At 33.5% G+C, this 16,880-nt stretch overlaps 2 protein-coding genes across 3 annotated transcripts; one reads left to right on the forward strand and one right to left on the reverse strand.

The window, feature by feature from the left end:
* The first annotated feature begins 4,220 nt into the window (after window positions 1-4,220).
* Window positions 4,221-6,719, forward strand: LOC110696092 (bark storage protein A-like). Its single transcript, XM_021873370.1, has 5 exons — window positions 4,221-4,523; window positions 4,738-4,805; window positions 4,923-5,078; window positions 5,552-5,905; window positions 6,297-6,719. Exons 1-5 carry the CDS (start codon window positions 4,286-4,288, stop codon window positions 6,471-6,473), a joined length of 993 nt encoding a protein of 330 aa, XP_021729062.1. The 5' UTR covers window positions 4,221-4,285; the 3' UTR covers window positions 6,474-6,719.
* A 4,926-nt stretch (window positions 6,720-11,645) lies between these two features.
* Window positions 11,646-15,143, reverse strand: LOC110696091. Of its 2 annotated transcripts, XM_021873369.1 has the most exons (4): window positions 14,588-15,143; window positions 12,634-14,215; window positions 12,282-12,544; window positions 11,953-12,121 (listed from the first exon to the last, which is right to left on the reverse strand). In XM_021873369.1, exons 2-4 carry the CDS (start codon window positions 14,211-14,213, stop codon window positions 12,051-12,053), a joined length of 1,914 nt encoding a protein of 637 aa, XP_021729061.1. In that variant the 5' UTR covers window positions 14,214-14,215; window positions 14,588-15,143; the 3' UTR covers window positions 11,953-12,050. The 2 variants fall into 2 exon arrangements, with proteins under 2 accessions (XP_021729060.1, XP_021729061.1); XM_021873368.1 differs by having other exon boundaries at window positions 11,646-12,544.
* Window positions 15,144-16,880: the final 1,737 nt, after the last annotated feature.

Below are 16,880 nucleotides of genomic sequence, written 5' to 3' on the forward strand. Positions count from 1 at the left end.
TAACAACAACCTAAAATGAAAATAAAATATTTGTTATATAGAAGGAGTAGCATCTAATTTTGACAAAAGTTGCAAATAATATGAAATAATAATAGTAAAAGGTTATTTAAGTGTACAGTTAAAATCGAATCCCAACAAGCTCCTATCCTATATAATATGGTGATGTTTATATTAGTTTTAGTAGGTCAAAGTTCTTAAAAGCGAACCATAAAAATCGATACGTAACAAACAAATTAAATGAAATTGAATAGAGGGACTAGTCATACTTGCTCTTGATGTACAATTGCCTACTAATTTCAATTCTTATCCACGTTTTTTTCCCATGTATGTCCTCGGGGGCATGCGAGGCAACATTTCTTATGGTACATTTTTTATTGTATCACATTCACTAATTCACATATCGTTTTGATTGTAGTATATATTTTGAAATCTATTCTTCTTCTTCTTCTTAAAAAAAATAAAAATTTAAAAATAAAATCGAAATCTAATAACAATAATATCATTAAATAATGATATTGTGTTGGTGAATGGTGATAATGTAATGGTATGGTACTTTATACTTAAAAAGGCTTATTAATGATTTTAAAGATACTTTATAGTGGTACCCTAAATTGGTACGCTATAATTAATATTATACTCCGTACTTATCAATAAATTCGTGATTATATCACAAATTTTCAAGTTAAATTAATACAAGTATAATTTACTGTTCGTTTTTGCATGCCTCTAATTACCACAATAAATCAATATATATATATATATATATACATAGGGTTAAAAAATAATTCAAATATAGTCGATATAAAATATATATATAGGGTTAAAAAATAATTCAAATATAGTCGATATAAAATATGTCATGATTAATACAAGGTTTTATCTGGTTTGGAGTAATTGATTTTATTTTAATTTGAAGTAGTTTACTTGTAGTTCATACACATACACCATATAATTTACATGTACTACTCGTATTAAAAAAAAAATAATAAAAAAAAAAAATGATATATGTATGTAAACCTTAAGATTAGTTATAACCATTTTGTTGGCCTAGTGACGTCCCAGCTAATCTTACTTTTGTAAACTTAAACAATTAATCTATGCATCCTTTTCTTTCAAAAAAAAAAAAAAAAAAATACTCCATCTAAATGTAGATGTACGATTAAAAAAGAAGAGTAATGATATATATGTAATACTTAAAATTATGTAAAACCATTAAATATACTTTTTAAAATTGAATTAAGTTGAGAACTCATAACAAAATCACGCATACATTGGAGTGACTAATGTTAGTTTTTCATAACATTTCCTTTTCTAGCTTCTTATACATATCCTTAAAAGCTAAAGACTATGTTTATCCTTTTCCTAAAAAAAATCGGATTTATCATTTAACACTTTGTACGGGCGTGTTACGTTGCAGACTGCAATTGCAAACGGAATTCCACACATAGTGTTCCGCGGTACATCAAGCATACCTGGAGTCCCAAAACAGCCTAGTTCATCTATAAGGACTGCCAAAAATGTTCTGAAGACGGTTGCCACATTTGTTGATGCCGCCTCGCTTCCAACTACTGTCAAGAACGACGCCATGGTCAATTAAGTTTTATAAATCTGTTGTTCTGAGTAGAATGAAGGTGTTTTTTCTGTCTCATGATCATATAAATATCTTATTATTAGCTAAAATAAACAGGGGCCAAAAGAGTAGAAGAGAAAGATTATGTTATTTGTGCTTTAAGCTATTTTACCTATGTTGTACTCCGTACTACTATAAGCTTTTGCTTAAACTAAATAAATAATAAAAGAACTTCCATGTTGGTCTCAAATTGAAGGATTGAAGAAAAGCATTAGTCCATAACTCCATACTATATTCTTGCATGCACATATGCCGTACATTTTTTTGCTAATGACTTTTTAAAAGATATATAGATGGATTTTTAAAGTCGACAATTTGCGTACAATCAGTGTAGAATAATTGTGATTGTACACAATGTTGTATTATACGGATTACATTCATATCAGTTGAACACAAAAAGTTTTTCCGATTTATGTTTTTATGACATACTCCCTCCGTTTTTTTTTATATGCATCACTTGTGAATGCACATAGTTTTAGGAGATAAATATAATATTATGAGTGGGTGAATAAATTATTATAATAAAAGTATGATAGGGACCATGAAAGAGAAAGTATGTGAGAGAGAATAGATATTATTATTTAAGTGGGGACATAGAAGAGAGAGAAATGATAAATAATTTGAGTGGGGTTTAAAGTAAGAGAGATAAATAATAAAATATAGTATAACTTTACCAAATGTAGAAGTGATGCATATAAAAAAAACACCCATAAAGAAAAGTGATGCATATAAAAAAAACGGAGGGAGTATGTAATTCCTATAATTTGGATTTATTACACGGTTGAATAGTCGTCCATCCTCATATGTACTATTAGCTATTTATTGAGACATTTGAATTGGATGGTAGGAGTAGAGGAAAGACTCCGGGTACATATACCTAAACTGGATTCATTTCGTATGGATAATAATTTGAAATAAAATCGTACAAAAATTCACTTACTTTCTTTGTATCAAAATAAATGCATCACTTTTTTTTTTACAAAGATAATTACTCGTAATATATTTAGTTTTCTTTAATTAATTACTCCGTAACTTATAAAATTTGATATATATAATAAAAAATTAATTTACAAATAATAAGGTTTAGATTAGGCGCTCAAATTTATTTTTATTTTTATTTATTTACTCGTATTTATTTATTTTGTCTAAAAAAATTTCAAGAGCAATTAAGTGGAAGGGGTTAATCTCATGCATCAAAGTAATATTTAATCATTACTTCGTATTTAAGATACATTGTAGTAGACTACATTCGTAATGAACCTAGACGCTTAGATGACCTAGTACCCTAAAGTCCCTAATCTAACCTTGATAAAATTGATTAAATTGAATGAAAAGGACAATTTTATAGATAAAAATAATATATAGAATAAAATATAATTGTAATTTATCCACGTGAGCCAATTGAGTATGAGATTTTAGTACCAATCGTACAAATAATTTGTGACAGAAATATGTAACGATCACACATACAAATAATGCCATGTGTACATTTAAGTACCATTCCTCAATTATCGCTCGTTAATGTCTTATCTTGTCACTGCCTCACTTGTCTTCACTCTTGAGCACTACCACTTAGTCACTAACTACCTCTCTAGAATTTCTTCCCAATTAGACCGTGATTATTTATATTTTAAAAAGTTTTTTTAAAAAATATTAAAACGAGAAGGATTATTATAAATGAAAGGAGTAATAAGCATGGAGTATAAACTACGAGTAGAACATTAATGAAATGGAATGGAGTGACAAAGCTCAAAAATAACTTTTCTGTATATTAAGTCGCACATAATTTTTACTTAAGTCGCACATAATTTTTACTCTTGTCAATTGTCATCATAATAATAGACGTAATATTATTATCATCTTTGATAATTTTCTCTATCTTTCTTCCAAAAAGTAGATCCATTTTTACTTAAAATTTGTGTTGAAATAATTCATGATATTTAAATTAGGACAAATGGAGTTTTTGTCAATTATTTAATTCAACAATACTTTTTCGTTGTTTATCTAATAATTGTAGATTTATTTATTTTTGTTTATTCAATAGGATAAATCTTAACAAAGATTTTTCAAAAAAAAAAAAAAGAGATATTCTATCCTTATTATTATAATTGTTATATAAATAAAGTTATTTATTTATGTTTAAATTGTATTTTGAAAAGTGTAATCTTGTTTCATAATTTGATATAATAAAATGAAGGAAGTACTATAATGAAATGATACTCGCTACATTGACTTTGGTACTATTTTTATGAATATATAATTGTAGAAAATTGCATTAATTAAGGGTAATTTGTGCCCGTTCACAAAAAAAAAAATAAAAAAAATAAAAAAAAAAAGAAAAAAGGGGGTTAATTTATGCATTGGCTTATTGCGATTGTTTGAGAATGCAGGAAGCATCAAATTGCCTTTTTCGGCAATTAAGTCCTTATCTTTTACTACCTTAGGGATTGTTACCTTACGGTGATATTTTTTCCTTCACTGATTGAGAGAGATGAATAATTGTCATCCATACATGCATAGATGATTACGTACATCACTCATCTCAATAGTCTATATAAGGGCACTTAAGATTGCACCAAAGTTCATCACACAACCAATACTTCTTCTATATCCTTAACACTAAATTAGTCTTAGCTTTTGAACAAAAAAGTCTCTATGGCTAGTAAGATGTGGGGAGTGAAATTGGCAATGTTGGTGCTAGGGCTCCTTGTTTTGGTGCCCGAATCCACACAATTGAACGTCGACCACCCTCTCTTTAGTGTTGTTCAAAGAATTAACATTGAATCCGGCCCATTTTTAGGGTTGGTCATCTCTAGTGGAAGAGATGAGAAATTCCTTAAAAACTCAACTTATTTCACCCCTCACCAATCTGTCCCTTCCCTAACTATTTCCGGTACCCTTCCCACTCCGGCTTTTTGATAAGTAAATTAAATTTGTTACCTACATATATATTATATCGTAATGAACATAAAACTTGGAACATATTATCTTAAGATCAAAATATATATATATATATATATATATATATATATATATATATATAGATCTTTCTCTTTATTTTAAATTGATTCACCTTTGTATTTTAATTAAATTGCATATATATGCAGGAAGAAAATACAGCATCGGGAAGTTCAATGACGTACCAGCAATCTATGTTATAGCTGGGGAGCCATTGGTGAGAAAATATGGAATTCTTTATATACATCTTTACAAATATTTCGTAATTAAGATTATAATTAAGTACATTCTCCTTTACGAAATTACTAACTAATGTTGATGATTGAAAACTTAGGCCAACGTAGGAGTGACCGTGCAAATTCTTATAGATACATTCCGTATCTCAGGGATCATTAACTATGGAGCATCTGCAACTGTAAGCAACAAGATCTTCATTACTGATGTTCTTGTGCCTACACAAGTCGCTTACACCGGTTCTTGGACGTGGCAGGTTGGTACTTCATCATCCTATTCATTTCTATAAACATCAATTAATTTCATCGAATTTGATGACTAAAAAAGAAACTTAGAATTTAACTATATAAATTGAGCTATCTTATTAACTTTGGATACATGTCATGCTATATGTATAAATAAACTTGCTAGTTAGATGGGATGTTTTTGTTAGGTTTATGTTAACGTTTGGATAAATGAATGAATGAATGAATGAGATACATGCTTTATGTTTTTCGTGTTAGCCCGTTACTTAATTTTACATCATTGATCGCTACATAATCTAATTTGTTTTAACCACTTGAAAGTCTAGTATGATTCTGTCATAAAATCAGTTGACAAGTAAACCTAGTCATTCGTCTTATATGGATGTATGATTATCAGGTGGAACAACTCACATGTGCATTTTTTTTAAAATTTTGTTTATATTTAAATAATTCGAAAGAGTCTATTTTATATGATTGTGTGCAGAAGTACGAGTCTGAGGAGGACAAGTCAATGATGGCCGCAAAGAGTTTGAATTTTGGAGACTACAATTTACCCGAAGCAGGAGCAAATGCATTGGCCAGTATTGAGTACCAATCAACACCGATTTACACACCAACAAGCTCAAAGCAAAAGAAAGCTTTGTTTATTAACGTCCACTCCGATTGGGTTAAGCTTGCATCTGAGATCAATTACAGTGAGCGCCCTACGGTCCACATCGGTCCGGACGTTAAAATTGGATCGGCTGATGTTTACTTGTTGAATGATGCTTATGCTAAAGCCCTCAACACAATACTTGGTGTCTCCGCCGTGGAAACCGAAAGTGCCGCCGTTGTCACGGTCAGTTTCCTCATTACAAATAAGTATTAATTTCTGCATGGTCCATTCTAGTAGATGGTACCATTTTATGAACGTTAAATATATACCATGATAAATAATAGATAGATATTGACATCCATATAATATTTAAGGTTAAAATAATTAAATGCGTGAAATAGTCAATTTGAATTATGTCATAATTAATTAATTAATATCCACGTGATTTTTGAACTACCCCGAATAATATACAACTGATACAAAGATACCATGTAATTAAAATTAGTACGATTAATAGATGTCATATATGTATGAGTAGAATTAATTAGAGTTTAAGTTTTCGATATAATTATTATAACCATTGATCTATATATATATATAGTCTGTAACATTATTATCTTTACTTACCTCGCAGACTGCTATCGCAAACGGAGTTCCACACATAGTGTTCCGTGGTGCATCAAACAGGCCTGGAAGTCCATCAGAAAAAAGGTTGTCCGAGGTCACAGCCAAAAATGTTCTCAAGACGGTTGCCAAATTCGTTGACGCCGCGTATCCGATTGCCATCAAGAACTACGCCAGGCCCTACTAAGTTTCATGCTTCAGCAGTTTCCTTCTTGTTTTTTTTTTTTTTTTTTTTTTTCTTCTGGTTTAATTTGAGTAGAATGAAGTCATTTTTTCTACTCGGTTACGCTTGTTTTTAACCTAAAATAAACAGGGACCAAAAAGGGGTAAGAGAAGAGAATGATTATGTAGTTTGAGCTTTGGGCTATTGTAACACTTGTATTGAGCTTTTGCTTTGTGTTAAATAAATCAAGAGCTTCCATTTTGGTCTCAACTTCAAGGAGTCAAGTGCGAGTACTATATATACGTACGAAGTATATGTCAATAAATTGCATGCATGCATGCATTTTTTTTTTTTTTTAAGGATGGTTTTTTATTAAGGATATACGACATATATTCAAAATCGAAAAATTTGCTTGCATCGAGTACACAACCATACAGTTTCGAAAAAAAAAAAAAAAATGTACACAACGATACGAGTATGAAGGTTTTTTTTTTTTTTTTGACAGGGAGTATGAAGTTATTTTAACAATATTCTTGTAAAAAAAAAAAGAAATTTGTAATTTGCATTGTAAGGAGTGTCATATGTTCATATCGGTTGAACTTGTGTTATTCCACTATATTATACAATCCGGAGTAATAATCTATCTATATACCAAGTATATAGCAATAATATATATATGACATCAACTAATTAATTTAAAGGAGTGTCATATGTTCTCAAAAAAAAAGGGGGGGAGGGGGGGAAGTGTTATTAGTATTTGTTTCAATTTCATCCTCAAGGGAAAATAATTAAAATTATTTGTTTCAAAAGCAATAATTGTTATGCTAAAATATTATGAAAATTTTACAGTATTCATTTGAAATATGACTATCATAATATTTTAATGATTATATAGTTCACAATTGACATATTTTTTTCCAAGTAAGGCCCCGTTCACTTCGCCTTAATTATGCTGAATAGAAATTGTTTTTACTGAACTGAAATTATTTTGCTGAACCGAAATTATTTTTACTGAACTAAAATTAATTTTACTAAATTTGGAAACTATTTTTACCGAAATGAAATTATTTTTTTTACTGATTTTCTATCGTATTTCTTCTTTATAGCTATTGAATTTTACTGAATTGAACTTATTTTTACTAAACTGAAATTATTTTTACTTAATATTATTTTAGTGAGGTTAAGTGAACAGGGTCTAATTAATTATATTAATTTATTAATTGTATTAAATATTATTATCAACAATTTTTTTGATTTATCAAATTTTTAGTTTCATTTATGTAATTTTTATTCTTATTTTATAGTTTCTCAAATAATATTTATTTTATATTGGATTAAAATTATCAAAATTTATATTTACATTGTAGGTATTATAAGACTAATTGTGGTCATTTTATAACATGAAAAATGAACCAATCATATTATATATCATTAAAATAGTATGGTAGTCATTTTTCAAATGACCGCCGTAAAATCATCCAAAATATAAATGGCATCCATATATTATTTGTTTCAATTTATCCTCAAGGGTTTTTTTTTTTAATAATAAATAATTGTTATGCTAAAACATTAATGGCATCCTGAAGAGTAAATTAAATATCGCTAAGCTAGTATGCTATCATCCCTAATTAACCCCTCCCAATTTTCCCAAAGCCTCTTTTGTCTTCTCCTCTATCCCAATCCTTCCCTCTCTTTTCGCAGTTTGCCCTACTTACACTGGCAACACAAAGAATTGAAGCATAGTCATGGCACCAATTTAATGTGACATTATTGTTGAATTGGTGTAGGTCGTTGTATTAATTACATATAAAGGACCTACCTTTATGATGGAACAAGATTGGACCTGATATATATCAACATGTTTCCCACATACTTGTATCTTAAATTCAAAAACCTAAGAACTAGTTCCCTCCACGTACCATATATTATAATATTTAGTAAAATTAAATTTTAAGCAATAAATTATCAATTTGATTAGAATATAACAAAATGTACTAGTGAATCACAAAAGATCAAATTCAATCAATATGTACTATTTCAGGTTATAAAATATATCTTGTAAAAAAAAAAAGGTTATAAAATATGAAGTAGTAGTTCGTTAAGCTAATTAAGTGATCCCGAGTTTTATAATGGTCACACAATTCAAAAGGTAATGGCCAATAATGTCATCAGCCTAAAAATTATTTGAGCAAAACTTATAATTATATTATTGATGAAGAAATAAAATTAAATGAACATTGTGGTTGTTATTGTTTTATACCTTTATGTATGCAATCCCCTTAAAATTGATTTTATCAGATTTTCTACAATATCTTTTTGGTTAGACATTTAGACTAATGGACATTTGGACCAGCCCTACCTTTTTGTAAGCTGGTATATGTAACAATTGTTGTGTATTTATCTCTCTAGTCTAAATATAAAGTTTAATAAGTAACAATTGTGGTGTATTAACATATAAGTTTTTTTTTTTTCCCGATCCTTATTCTTTAACTTTATACTTTGTGGTATGGAGTATCTACTTTGAGGTTTTGGTTCTTTTCTGTGTGGCTGGCCATACTTTGTGGCCGGATTACTTAGTTGGTCAAGGGTTACTTCAACTGGGATTACTCAGTCGATTAGCGCATATTCTGTGTGAGAGTAACCCCTGACTGACCGAGTATTCCCTAAATAATATCTGACCAATCAAATGACACTACTAGAAAAGTGTCGTTTTCCGACGGAAAAAATTCCTCGGAAACACCCTGTTTTCCGTCGGAAATAGGGTTTCCGACAGAATTCCGTCGAAACGTGTCGTCGGAAAACATTTTGTAGGAAAAATGGCCTTTTCCGACGAAATTTCCGTCGGAAACACATTTCTGGGAAGACAAATTGGGGCCCGGAAAAGTCCGTCGTAAATTTCGACGGAAACCAAATCCGTCAAAAAATTCCGTCGGAAACTTCTACCAAAAAAAATAAAAAAAAAACCCACCCCACCACACCCCACACCACCACCCACCACCACGTCCAACCCCCACTGCCACCCCACAAGCCAAAAAAAAAAACCCACCCCACCCCCACACCACCACGCACCACCACGTCCAACCCCCACTGCCACCCAACAAGCCCTAAGCCAAACTCTAAGCCGCCACCACCACCTTAACCGATTTAACCCTAACCCACCTAACCCGAACTAACCCACCCACCAGACCCACCACGACCCTAACCCAATAACCTAGATCCACCACCACCTTAACCCATTAAACCCTAACCCACCTAACCCGAACTAACCCACCCACCAGACCCACCACGACCCTAACCCAATAACCCAGATCTACCACCACCTTAACCCATTTAACCCTTACCCATTTAACTATAACCAACCTAACCCATAAAACCCACCACACCTAACCAAACCACCAGATTCGACCACCCACCTAACCCATAAAACCGACCAACCCACCTAACCCATAAAAACGAAACCACCACGGCACCAAGCCACCACAAAACCCAAAAAAAAAAAGAAGACTCGAAAAAACATACCTTTTTTTACTGAAATTGGCTTCGAATTCTTGAAATTTGGTTTTAATAGGCCAAATTCGATCATGAAAAGTCTAGATTTAAACTTTTCATGGTCGAATTTGACCAAAGAAACCATTAATGCCGATTTTTGACCATAAAAACCCCAAGAAATAGAAGAGAAATAAGGAAAGAGAAGAAGAAGAAGAAGAAGATGGAGGAGGAGAGAGGAAGAGAAGGAGCGGAGGAGAGAGAGAAACACAGAAAGAGAAGAAGTGGAAGAGAGAGAAAAAGAAGAGCGGAAGAGAGAGAAAGAAAAGCTGGAGAGAGAGAAGAGGCGGATGAAAGAGAATCTGGAGAGAGGAAGAGAAAACCCTAGAAGATTATAAAAGGCCAGGTTTTTTTTATTATATATAATCATATATTCCGACGGAATATTCCGTCGGAAATTTCCGACGGATTTTGATTCCGTCGGAAAATTAATTTTCCAACGGAATTTGCCGTCGGAAATTTCCGACGGATTTTAATTCCGTCGGAAATTAAATATTCCGACGGAATTTTCCGTCGGAAAGTGTATTTATACCGACAGATTTTTGTTCCGTCGTAAATTTCCGACGTATTTCCGACGGAATGTTAAAATCCGTCAGAAATAAACGACGGAATAAAAATACGTCGAAAATTCCGAAGTTTACGACGGAATTTCGTGTCCGTCGGAACAATTCCGTCGGAAATCAGACTTTTCTAGTAGTGTGACCCCTGAATAAGTAATACACTAATACCACTATAAGAATAAAATATCCCTTAATAAAAAAACCCCGGCCACACGGTGTGACCAGTCAGCAGTACATATAAAAATTAGCCTTCAGGTGTAATGGTACTTACTCCATGAAGTTTTTTGGCCTACAGAAGACCCTCGTAGCAGGCTTGTGGGTGTTTTTCCCCCTTCTATTGCTCGACCATTGCATGGTGTTAAGCTGCTTGGTGGTCCTGTTAGTTCTGATTCCAGGTTTAGTGGCGAGCTTGTGATGCAGAGGGTGACCCAGACCATTGCGCTTATGGATAAGGTTGCTATGCTGGATGATCCCAGTGTGAGCTGTTGTTACTTAGGGAATGTACTGGAGTTTCTAAACTATACTTTTCCTTGCGTACTTGTTCTCCAGGTGCATTTGAGGCGGCTCAGCGCGTTTTCGAGAGGTTCTTCGATCTTCCTTGGAGCGTAATGTTACTGCTTCAGGGCCCGGGTTTGGTGATTGGTAGTGGCGGCTTGCCACCTTACCATTTGCGTTTGGAGGGCTTGGTGTTTACTCCGCAGGTGATGTTCGTCACTATGCTTTTCTTGCTTCCCGGTTGCAGTCTGCTGGGTTGCAGACACAGCTTCTGCGTCGTACTGGTATTGTGGGTCTTGGTCAAGCTTTTGAGGATGCGTTGAGTTTGTTTACTGGAACGGTTGAGTCTGAAATTTTAGGTAATCCTTATGAGGTCGCTGCCCCTAAACTCATGAAGAAATTGGCAGATATATATTTCACAAAGGTTACCGCTTCTGCAGAATCCACCTTTTCTTTGTCTCCTCGGCAGTTGGCGTTGTGGAAGTCGCAGCAGGGTGATCACACCTCTGCTTGGCTTCGGGCAGTCCCTATTTCTGGATTGGGTCAGACGATGAACGCTAAGACATACCGATGTGTGCTGTGTTATCGGCTATGTTGCACGGATACCGACACGGACACGGACACGGACACGATACGGACACGGGAAAACGGCAATCCTGAAATAGGGGACACGGGTACGGCATATAACAAGGCATATAATATATCAAAAAAACGAGAATTTGACAACCTATTCAATAAAACACTAAATAATTAGCCTCAAAACACACAATTTTGTTAAAACAAGTAAATAAACAAAGTGTACGAACGTAGTCTCATACATATCAAGAAACCATCAAACCAAATACATGTCTTAATAATAGTTTTACAAATCATAAATAAAATAAACAAAAGTACTAATAGTTTCATTCTTCACCATCACCAAGTACATCATCAAAAATCATATTCTCCATCTCGGGTTCATCAAGTGAGAGCTCGGCCATCTCTAGAATACCAACCTCTCCTAGGTTGTCATGCTCATCTCCACCCACATCCCACAACTTAGATCTCCCCTTAGTGTATTCTTCACTTCTCCTAGAAAGTAATCGAAGGTTGTTATGAATGTATACCAAGTCTTGAGCACGTTTAGGAGTAAGCTTATTTCTAGTGCAAGAATTAATAAACTTATAGGTGCTCCAATTCCTTTCACTACAAGAAGAGGAAGAAGGTTGACCTAATAGCTTATAAGCCAAACCTTGAAGCATAGGCACTTGGGAACCATAAGTTGCCCACCAATTTTTAGCATCCATCAAAGCCATATCATGCATGCAATCAATGTTGAGAAAGATCCCCTCTGATTTTTGTGAGAATATTGCAAATTCCGTGTTGATCTTGAATCTTTCATCGGGACTTTGGAAAAGCCTTCGAAAGCATTGTAATCTTTGTGTGGAAATTTCATTGTCGGCATTTGGAGCAACTCGTCCCGGGACCTCATTAAGCCATTCTTCCGTGTAAAATCTTTAACAACAAAATAAGAATAGCCATAAGAAATTAAATAAAAAAACAAGGAAAAATAAATAAAGATGAATTAAATAAGTAAAACTTACCTTGGATTCAAAGAATGTGCTAATGAATGAAGTGGAGTACTACCCTTACTCCAACGACTACTAAGAATCCCTTTAACTACATTAAAGAAGGTAGATTGTTCATAATCTAGTTTACCCTCTTTCTTGTAGATGGCATCTTTCACCTTTTGAACCATAATGTCCCATCTTTCATAAACCAAATGCAAGGAAGATTTGTCGGTGTCACAAACCCTAATCATCTCATAGATTGGGCGTGTAAAATCAAGAATGTAATCAACTTTTTCCCACCATATTTCATCCAAAATCTTTTCCCTTACATGTGAGGCTTGCCCGCGTCGATCATCCTTGTATAAGGACCAATTCTCACTAATAACCATTGATTGAAGTGATGTTTTAAGGAGTTTCAACCTTTTAAGCATGCACACAATTGAAGCAAAACGAGTGTCGGCAATGCAAAGTAGTTTTAATGGCGAAAACTTATTGAACATTGAAAGCCTCATCGAATGATTCATTATGTAATTTTTAATGAACAAGGCATCTGCATGAACTTCCGTTATCCAATTACATTCATCATATACTTCAACATTATTCAACACATTCTTAGCTGCACAGATGCTTTTCATTGCAAGATTAAGTGTATGAACAACACATGGTGTCCAATATATATGAGGATACCTACCCTCAACCAATTCCCCTGCAGCCTTACAATTACTTGCATTATCTGTGATTATTTGAACAACATTTTGATCTCCAATTTCATCAATCACCTCACTTAGTAAGGTAGCAATGAAATCTTTGTCCTTAATCTCACCCGAGCAATCAATAGCTTTCATAAACATAGGACCCGTTTCAGAAGCAATCATAATGTTAATCAAAGGCCTTCTTTGTGGATCACTCCACCCATCACTAACAATGCTAACACCTTTTGTTTTCCATGTGGCTTTCATAGGTTGTAATAACCTATCCACATTTTCTGTCTCTTTACAAAGCAAAGTTGTTCTAAGTTTGTTGTATCCGGGAGGCTTATAACCAGAGAGATTAGAATTGGCAGCCATTGTATATGAACTAACATAGTAAGGGTTTCTAGCAAGATTAAAAGGCAACCCCCCTGTGTAAAACATTCTAGCAATTTCAGAATCCAAGTGGTCACGAGATTTCACATTAAAAGCATCAGAAATTGTATTTTTTGATTTCCTCTTCTTTACATTATCAAATGAACCTAGTCTCATTGATGTAGCTTCAGTTGATGTGTGAGAAGATATGGGTTCATTTGAAAAAGGTGGAACTTTTGGTAACAAAGATTTTTTATAATCCTCGGATTCACGATGAAGCGATCTTAGTTTAGCAAGGTCATCAATTTTCACTTTATTACAAGTTTGAATCCCTTTCCCTTGTTCACCTAGCAAATGAGCTTTCACTCTAGTGTATGAACCATTTTTAACTTCGCCGCAAAAGTTACATTTCCAATTATAATTTCCTCCACCACCCGATATTTTATCACCCTTAACAACAAACTTCCACAAAGGGTAGGGGTCTTTCATAGACTCAGATGAATTACTACTACCACTGACATTGCATGAAGCAGAGGAACTAGAAGACATTCCTGAGAATTTCAACAAGACAACAATACAATTTCAGTTTTTCATGCTTATATCAAATGCATTAAAGTTTAATTAAACAAGTCCAACAAGTCCAGCAACTAGCCAACTATACAGTATACATCAAAGTATCAAAAATCAAATTTTCAGTTCTTCATTTTCATTACAGTATACAGGATGTATACATGAAGGATCAATTATGCACGCTTGTTCCTGATTCTAATCAAGTTAAAGTTAAATTAATTGAATGTATACATGAAGGAGCAATTGAATTTCAGAAAATTAATTGAATGTATACATGAAGGAGCAATCGAAAATTAGAAAATTAATTGAATTTAAAAAAAAAAAAAACAAAGTAGAGAACCTCAGAACCATACCTGGTGGCTGACGCGCGACGGACGACAGGCGACAGACGACAGTGAGCTGGAGACTGGTGGCCTGGTGGGCGGTGGCTGAGGACGAACAACGGTGAGAGAAGGCTAGCAGCCTAGCACGAGCAGCAGGTGACAAGCCTAAACAGCAACGAACGGTGACTCGGTGAGAGACGCAGCTAGCAGATCAGAGACAGACGTTTGAATGTGACAGCGGTTGTGAGACCGACGGCCGGCGGTGACGACTGACGGGCGACGACGACGAGCTACAAAGTACTTAGGGTATGAGTTAGTGAGAGAATGAGAGGATTGAGAGTTTGAGACTTGGGAAGTTGGGAGAGGCAGAGCATGAGTCAGTGAGGGTATTGTATTTCGCGTGTCCAATACAAAACGGGCCGTGTCTTGGGGTGACACGGTCCGTGTCCAAGTATCAAAATTTAAAAAAAAAAAACGGACACGATTTTCTGCGTGTCGGACACGTGTCGCCCCGTGTCCCACCCGTGTCCGTGTCCGACACGCGTGTCGACTCGGACTCTCCTGTCAGGTGGCGTGTCTGTGCATCACAGGTTATCGGATGGGTGTTCCATTGTTCTCTGTCTCGACACCGTGCTCTGCTTGCTCTCGGGTTTTTACTGGGGATGTATTCGGCGACCATGCGGTGTCGTGTGCTGGCATTGTTGGTATTAAACATCGGCACAATGTTTTTCGGGATACATTTGTTGATATTTGCTACAGATCTGGGATTTCAGCAAGAAAGGAAGTTGACATAGGATTGTCTGGAGGGAATGACGGGGCCCTCAGACCTGTCGATGTGTTACTTTATTCATGGGATCGTGGTCGTGATGTATGTGTCGACTTCACATGGTCTTCTCCTTTGACACAGACAAAGTCGACTTCACATGGTCTAGCTACCCCTCACTCTAATAATAATAATAATAATAATAATAATAATAATAATAATAATAATAATAATAATAATAATAATAACCACTAGAATGAAATATCTTTAAATTAACCACGTGTGCCAATTGAGTGAGAGAATCCATATCCGAAAACGTGAGATAAATATGTAATGACCACACATGTAATGCCAAGTGTAAGTTAATCTAGTTAGCTAGTAGACCGTCAACTATCGTTCAATAAAGTTTAATGATGTCGTCACAAGTCTCACAACCTGCATTATTTTTTTCTTCTAAATACAATAAAAACTTTTGTATATACCCGATTTACACTAATATTAGCGTACATCGATCAGTATAAAGGTAACTTTTAGCTAATTTTAGGGTAACTTTTTGACTTTTTTGGGTAACCTTAAACATAATACAATTTTTATATAATAAATAGACAACAAGAAAAGTTTTACTCCCTCCGTTTTTATATACTTGCTCCATTTCTCTTGGACACGCATGCCGATGCTAATATTTGATCACTAAAATCTTTAATTATCAATAAGTATAAATTCTAATAATTGAAAATTAATAATCTATTCATTGAGATGATTCCAACAAGTACCCAAGACTATATTTTTTCTTATGTATAAATCACAAACATTAGTCAAAGTAGGACAAATGAATAGTGCAAAAAATAGAAATGGAGCAAGTATTTAAAAACGGAGGGAGTATAAAGGTAATTTAATTACATTCAATCACTAATAATTAATTTTAGTCATTTAAAATGTGATTCTTTACTAATAAAGCGTAGATAATTTTATTTGTATTGAGTTACTTTTATGCATATTGGGGTAATTTTTATTCATTATATTTCAGGGATAACTTTTGATCACTTTAGGCTATCTTTATAATGAATGTACAATAATTATTATACACCCGATTTTTTAAAAAATTTGTGTACTGTAAATACAATTGAACGGCAAAGGGTTTTAGGTGATTGATGTTAATATATTATGGAATGTAAGTGAAGTTTGTTATGAATAAAAAAAATACTCATAGAAAAGTTATAATTTAACAAGTGTAGGTTAATAATTTATTTAATTTGAAGATAAAGGATGTGTGGTAAGAGAGAATTAATAATAACGAATTGAATGATATAAATGAGAGGGAGTACCTTAATTATTGAAGTGCATTACAACAACGTACTCCCTACACTCTAATACTTCATTTTGTTTAAATGATAATTACTTCTCAAAAAATAGAATATATATTATAACTTGTACAAACGAAAAGTAGTAGTAGTATATATTATTTCGGTTTATTTAATGTAACAACTGGGTTCACACTATCTATATACATGCTATCTTGCAATAATTTAATTGTAATTTTTAGGTAATTTTAGTCTAATG

This window comes from Chenopodium quinoa, unplaced genomic scaffold, assembly GCF_001683475.1.
Source record: "Chenopodium quinoa cultivar QQ74 unplaced genomic scaffold, ASM168347v1, whole genome shotgun sequence".
Classification (NCBI taxonomy): domain Eukaryota; kingdom Viridiplantae; phylum Streptophyta; class Magnoliopsida; order Caryophyllales; family Amaranthaceae; genus Chenopodium; species Chenopodium quinoa.

Coding starts and splice junctions, on each gene's coding strand:
- LOC110696091 (XM_021873368.1), bottom strand. CDS start 14,213: ATGTCTTCTAGTTCCTCTGCTTCATGCAATGTCAGTGGTAGTAGTAAT. Junction 12,545..12,633: donor GCACATTCTTTGAATCCAAG/GTAAGTTTTACT, acceptor TTGTTGTTAAAG/ATTTTACACGGAAGAATGGC.
- LOC110696092 (XM_021873370.1), top strand. CDS start 4,286: ATGGCTAGTAAGATGTGGGGAGTGAAATTGGCAATGTTGGTGCTAGGG. Junction 4,524..4,737: donor CCCTTCCCTAACTATTTCCG/GTACCCTTCCCA, acceptor ATATATATGCAG/GAAGAAAATACAGCATCGGG. Junction 5,079..5,551: donor CCGGTTCTTGGACGTGGCAG/GTTGGTACTTCA, acceptor GATTGTGTGCAG/AAGTACGAGTCTGAGGAGGA.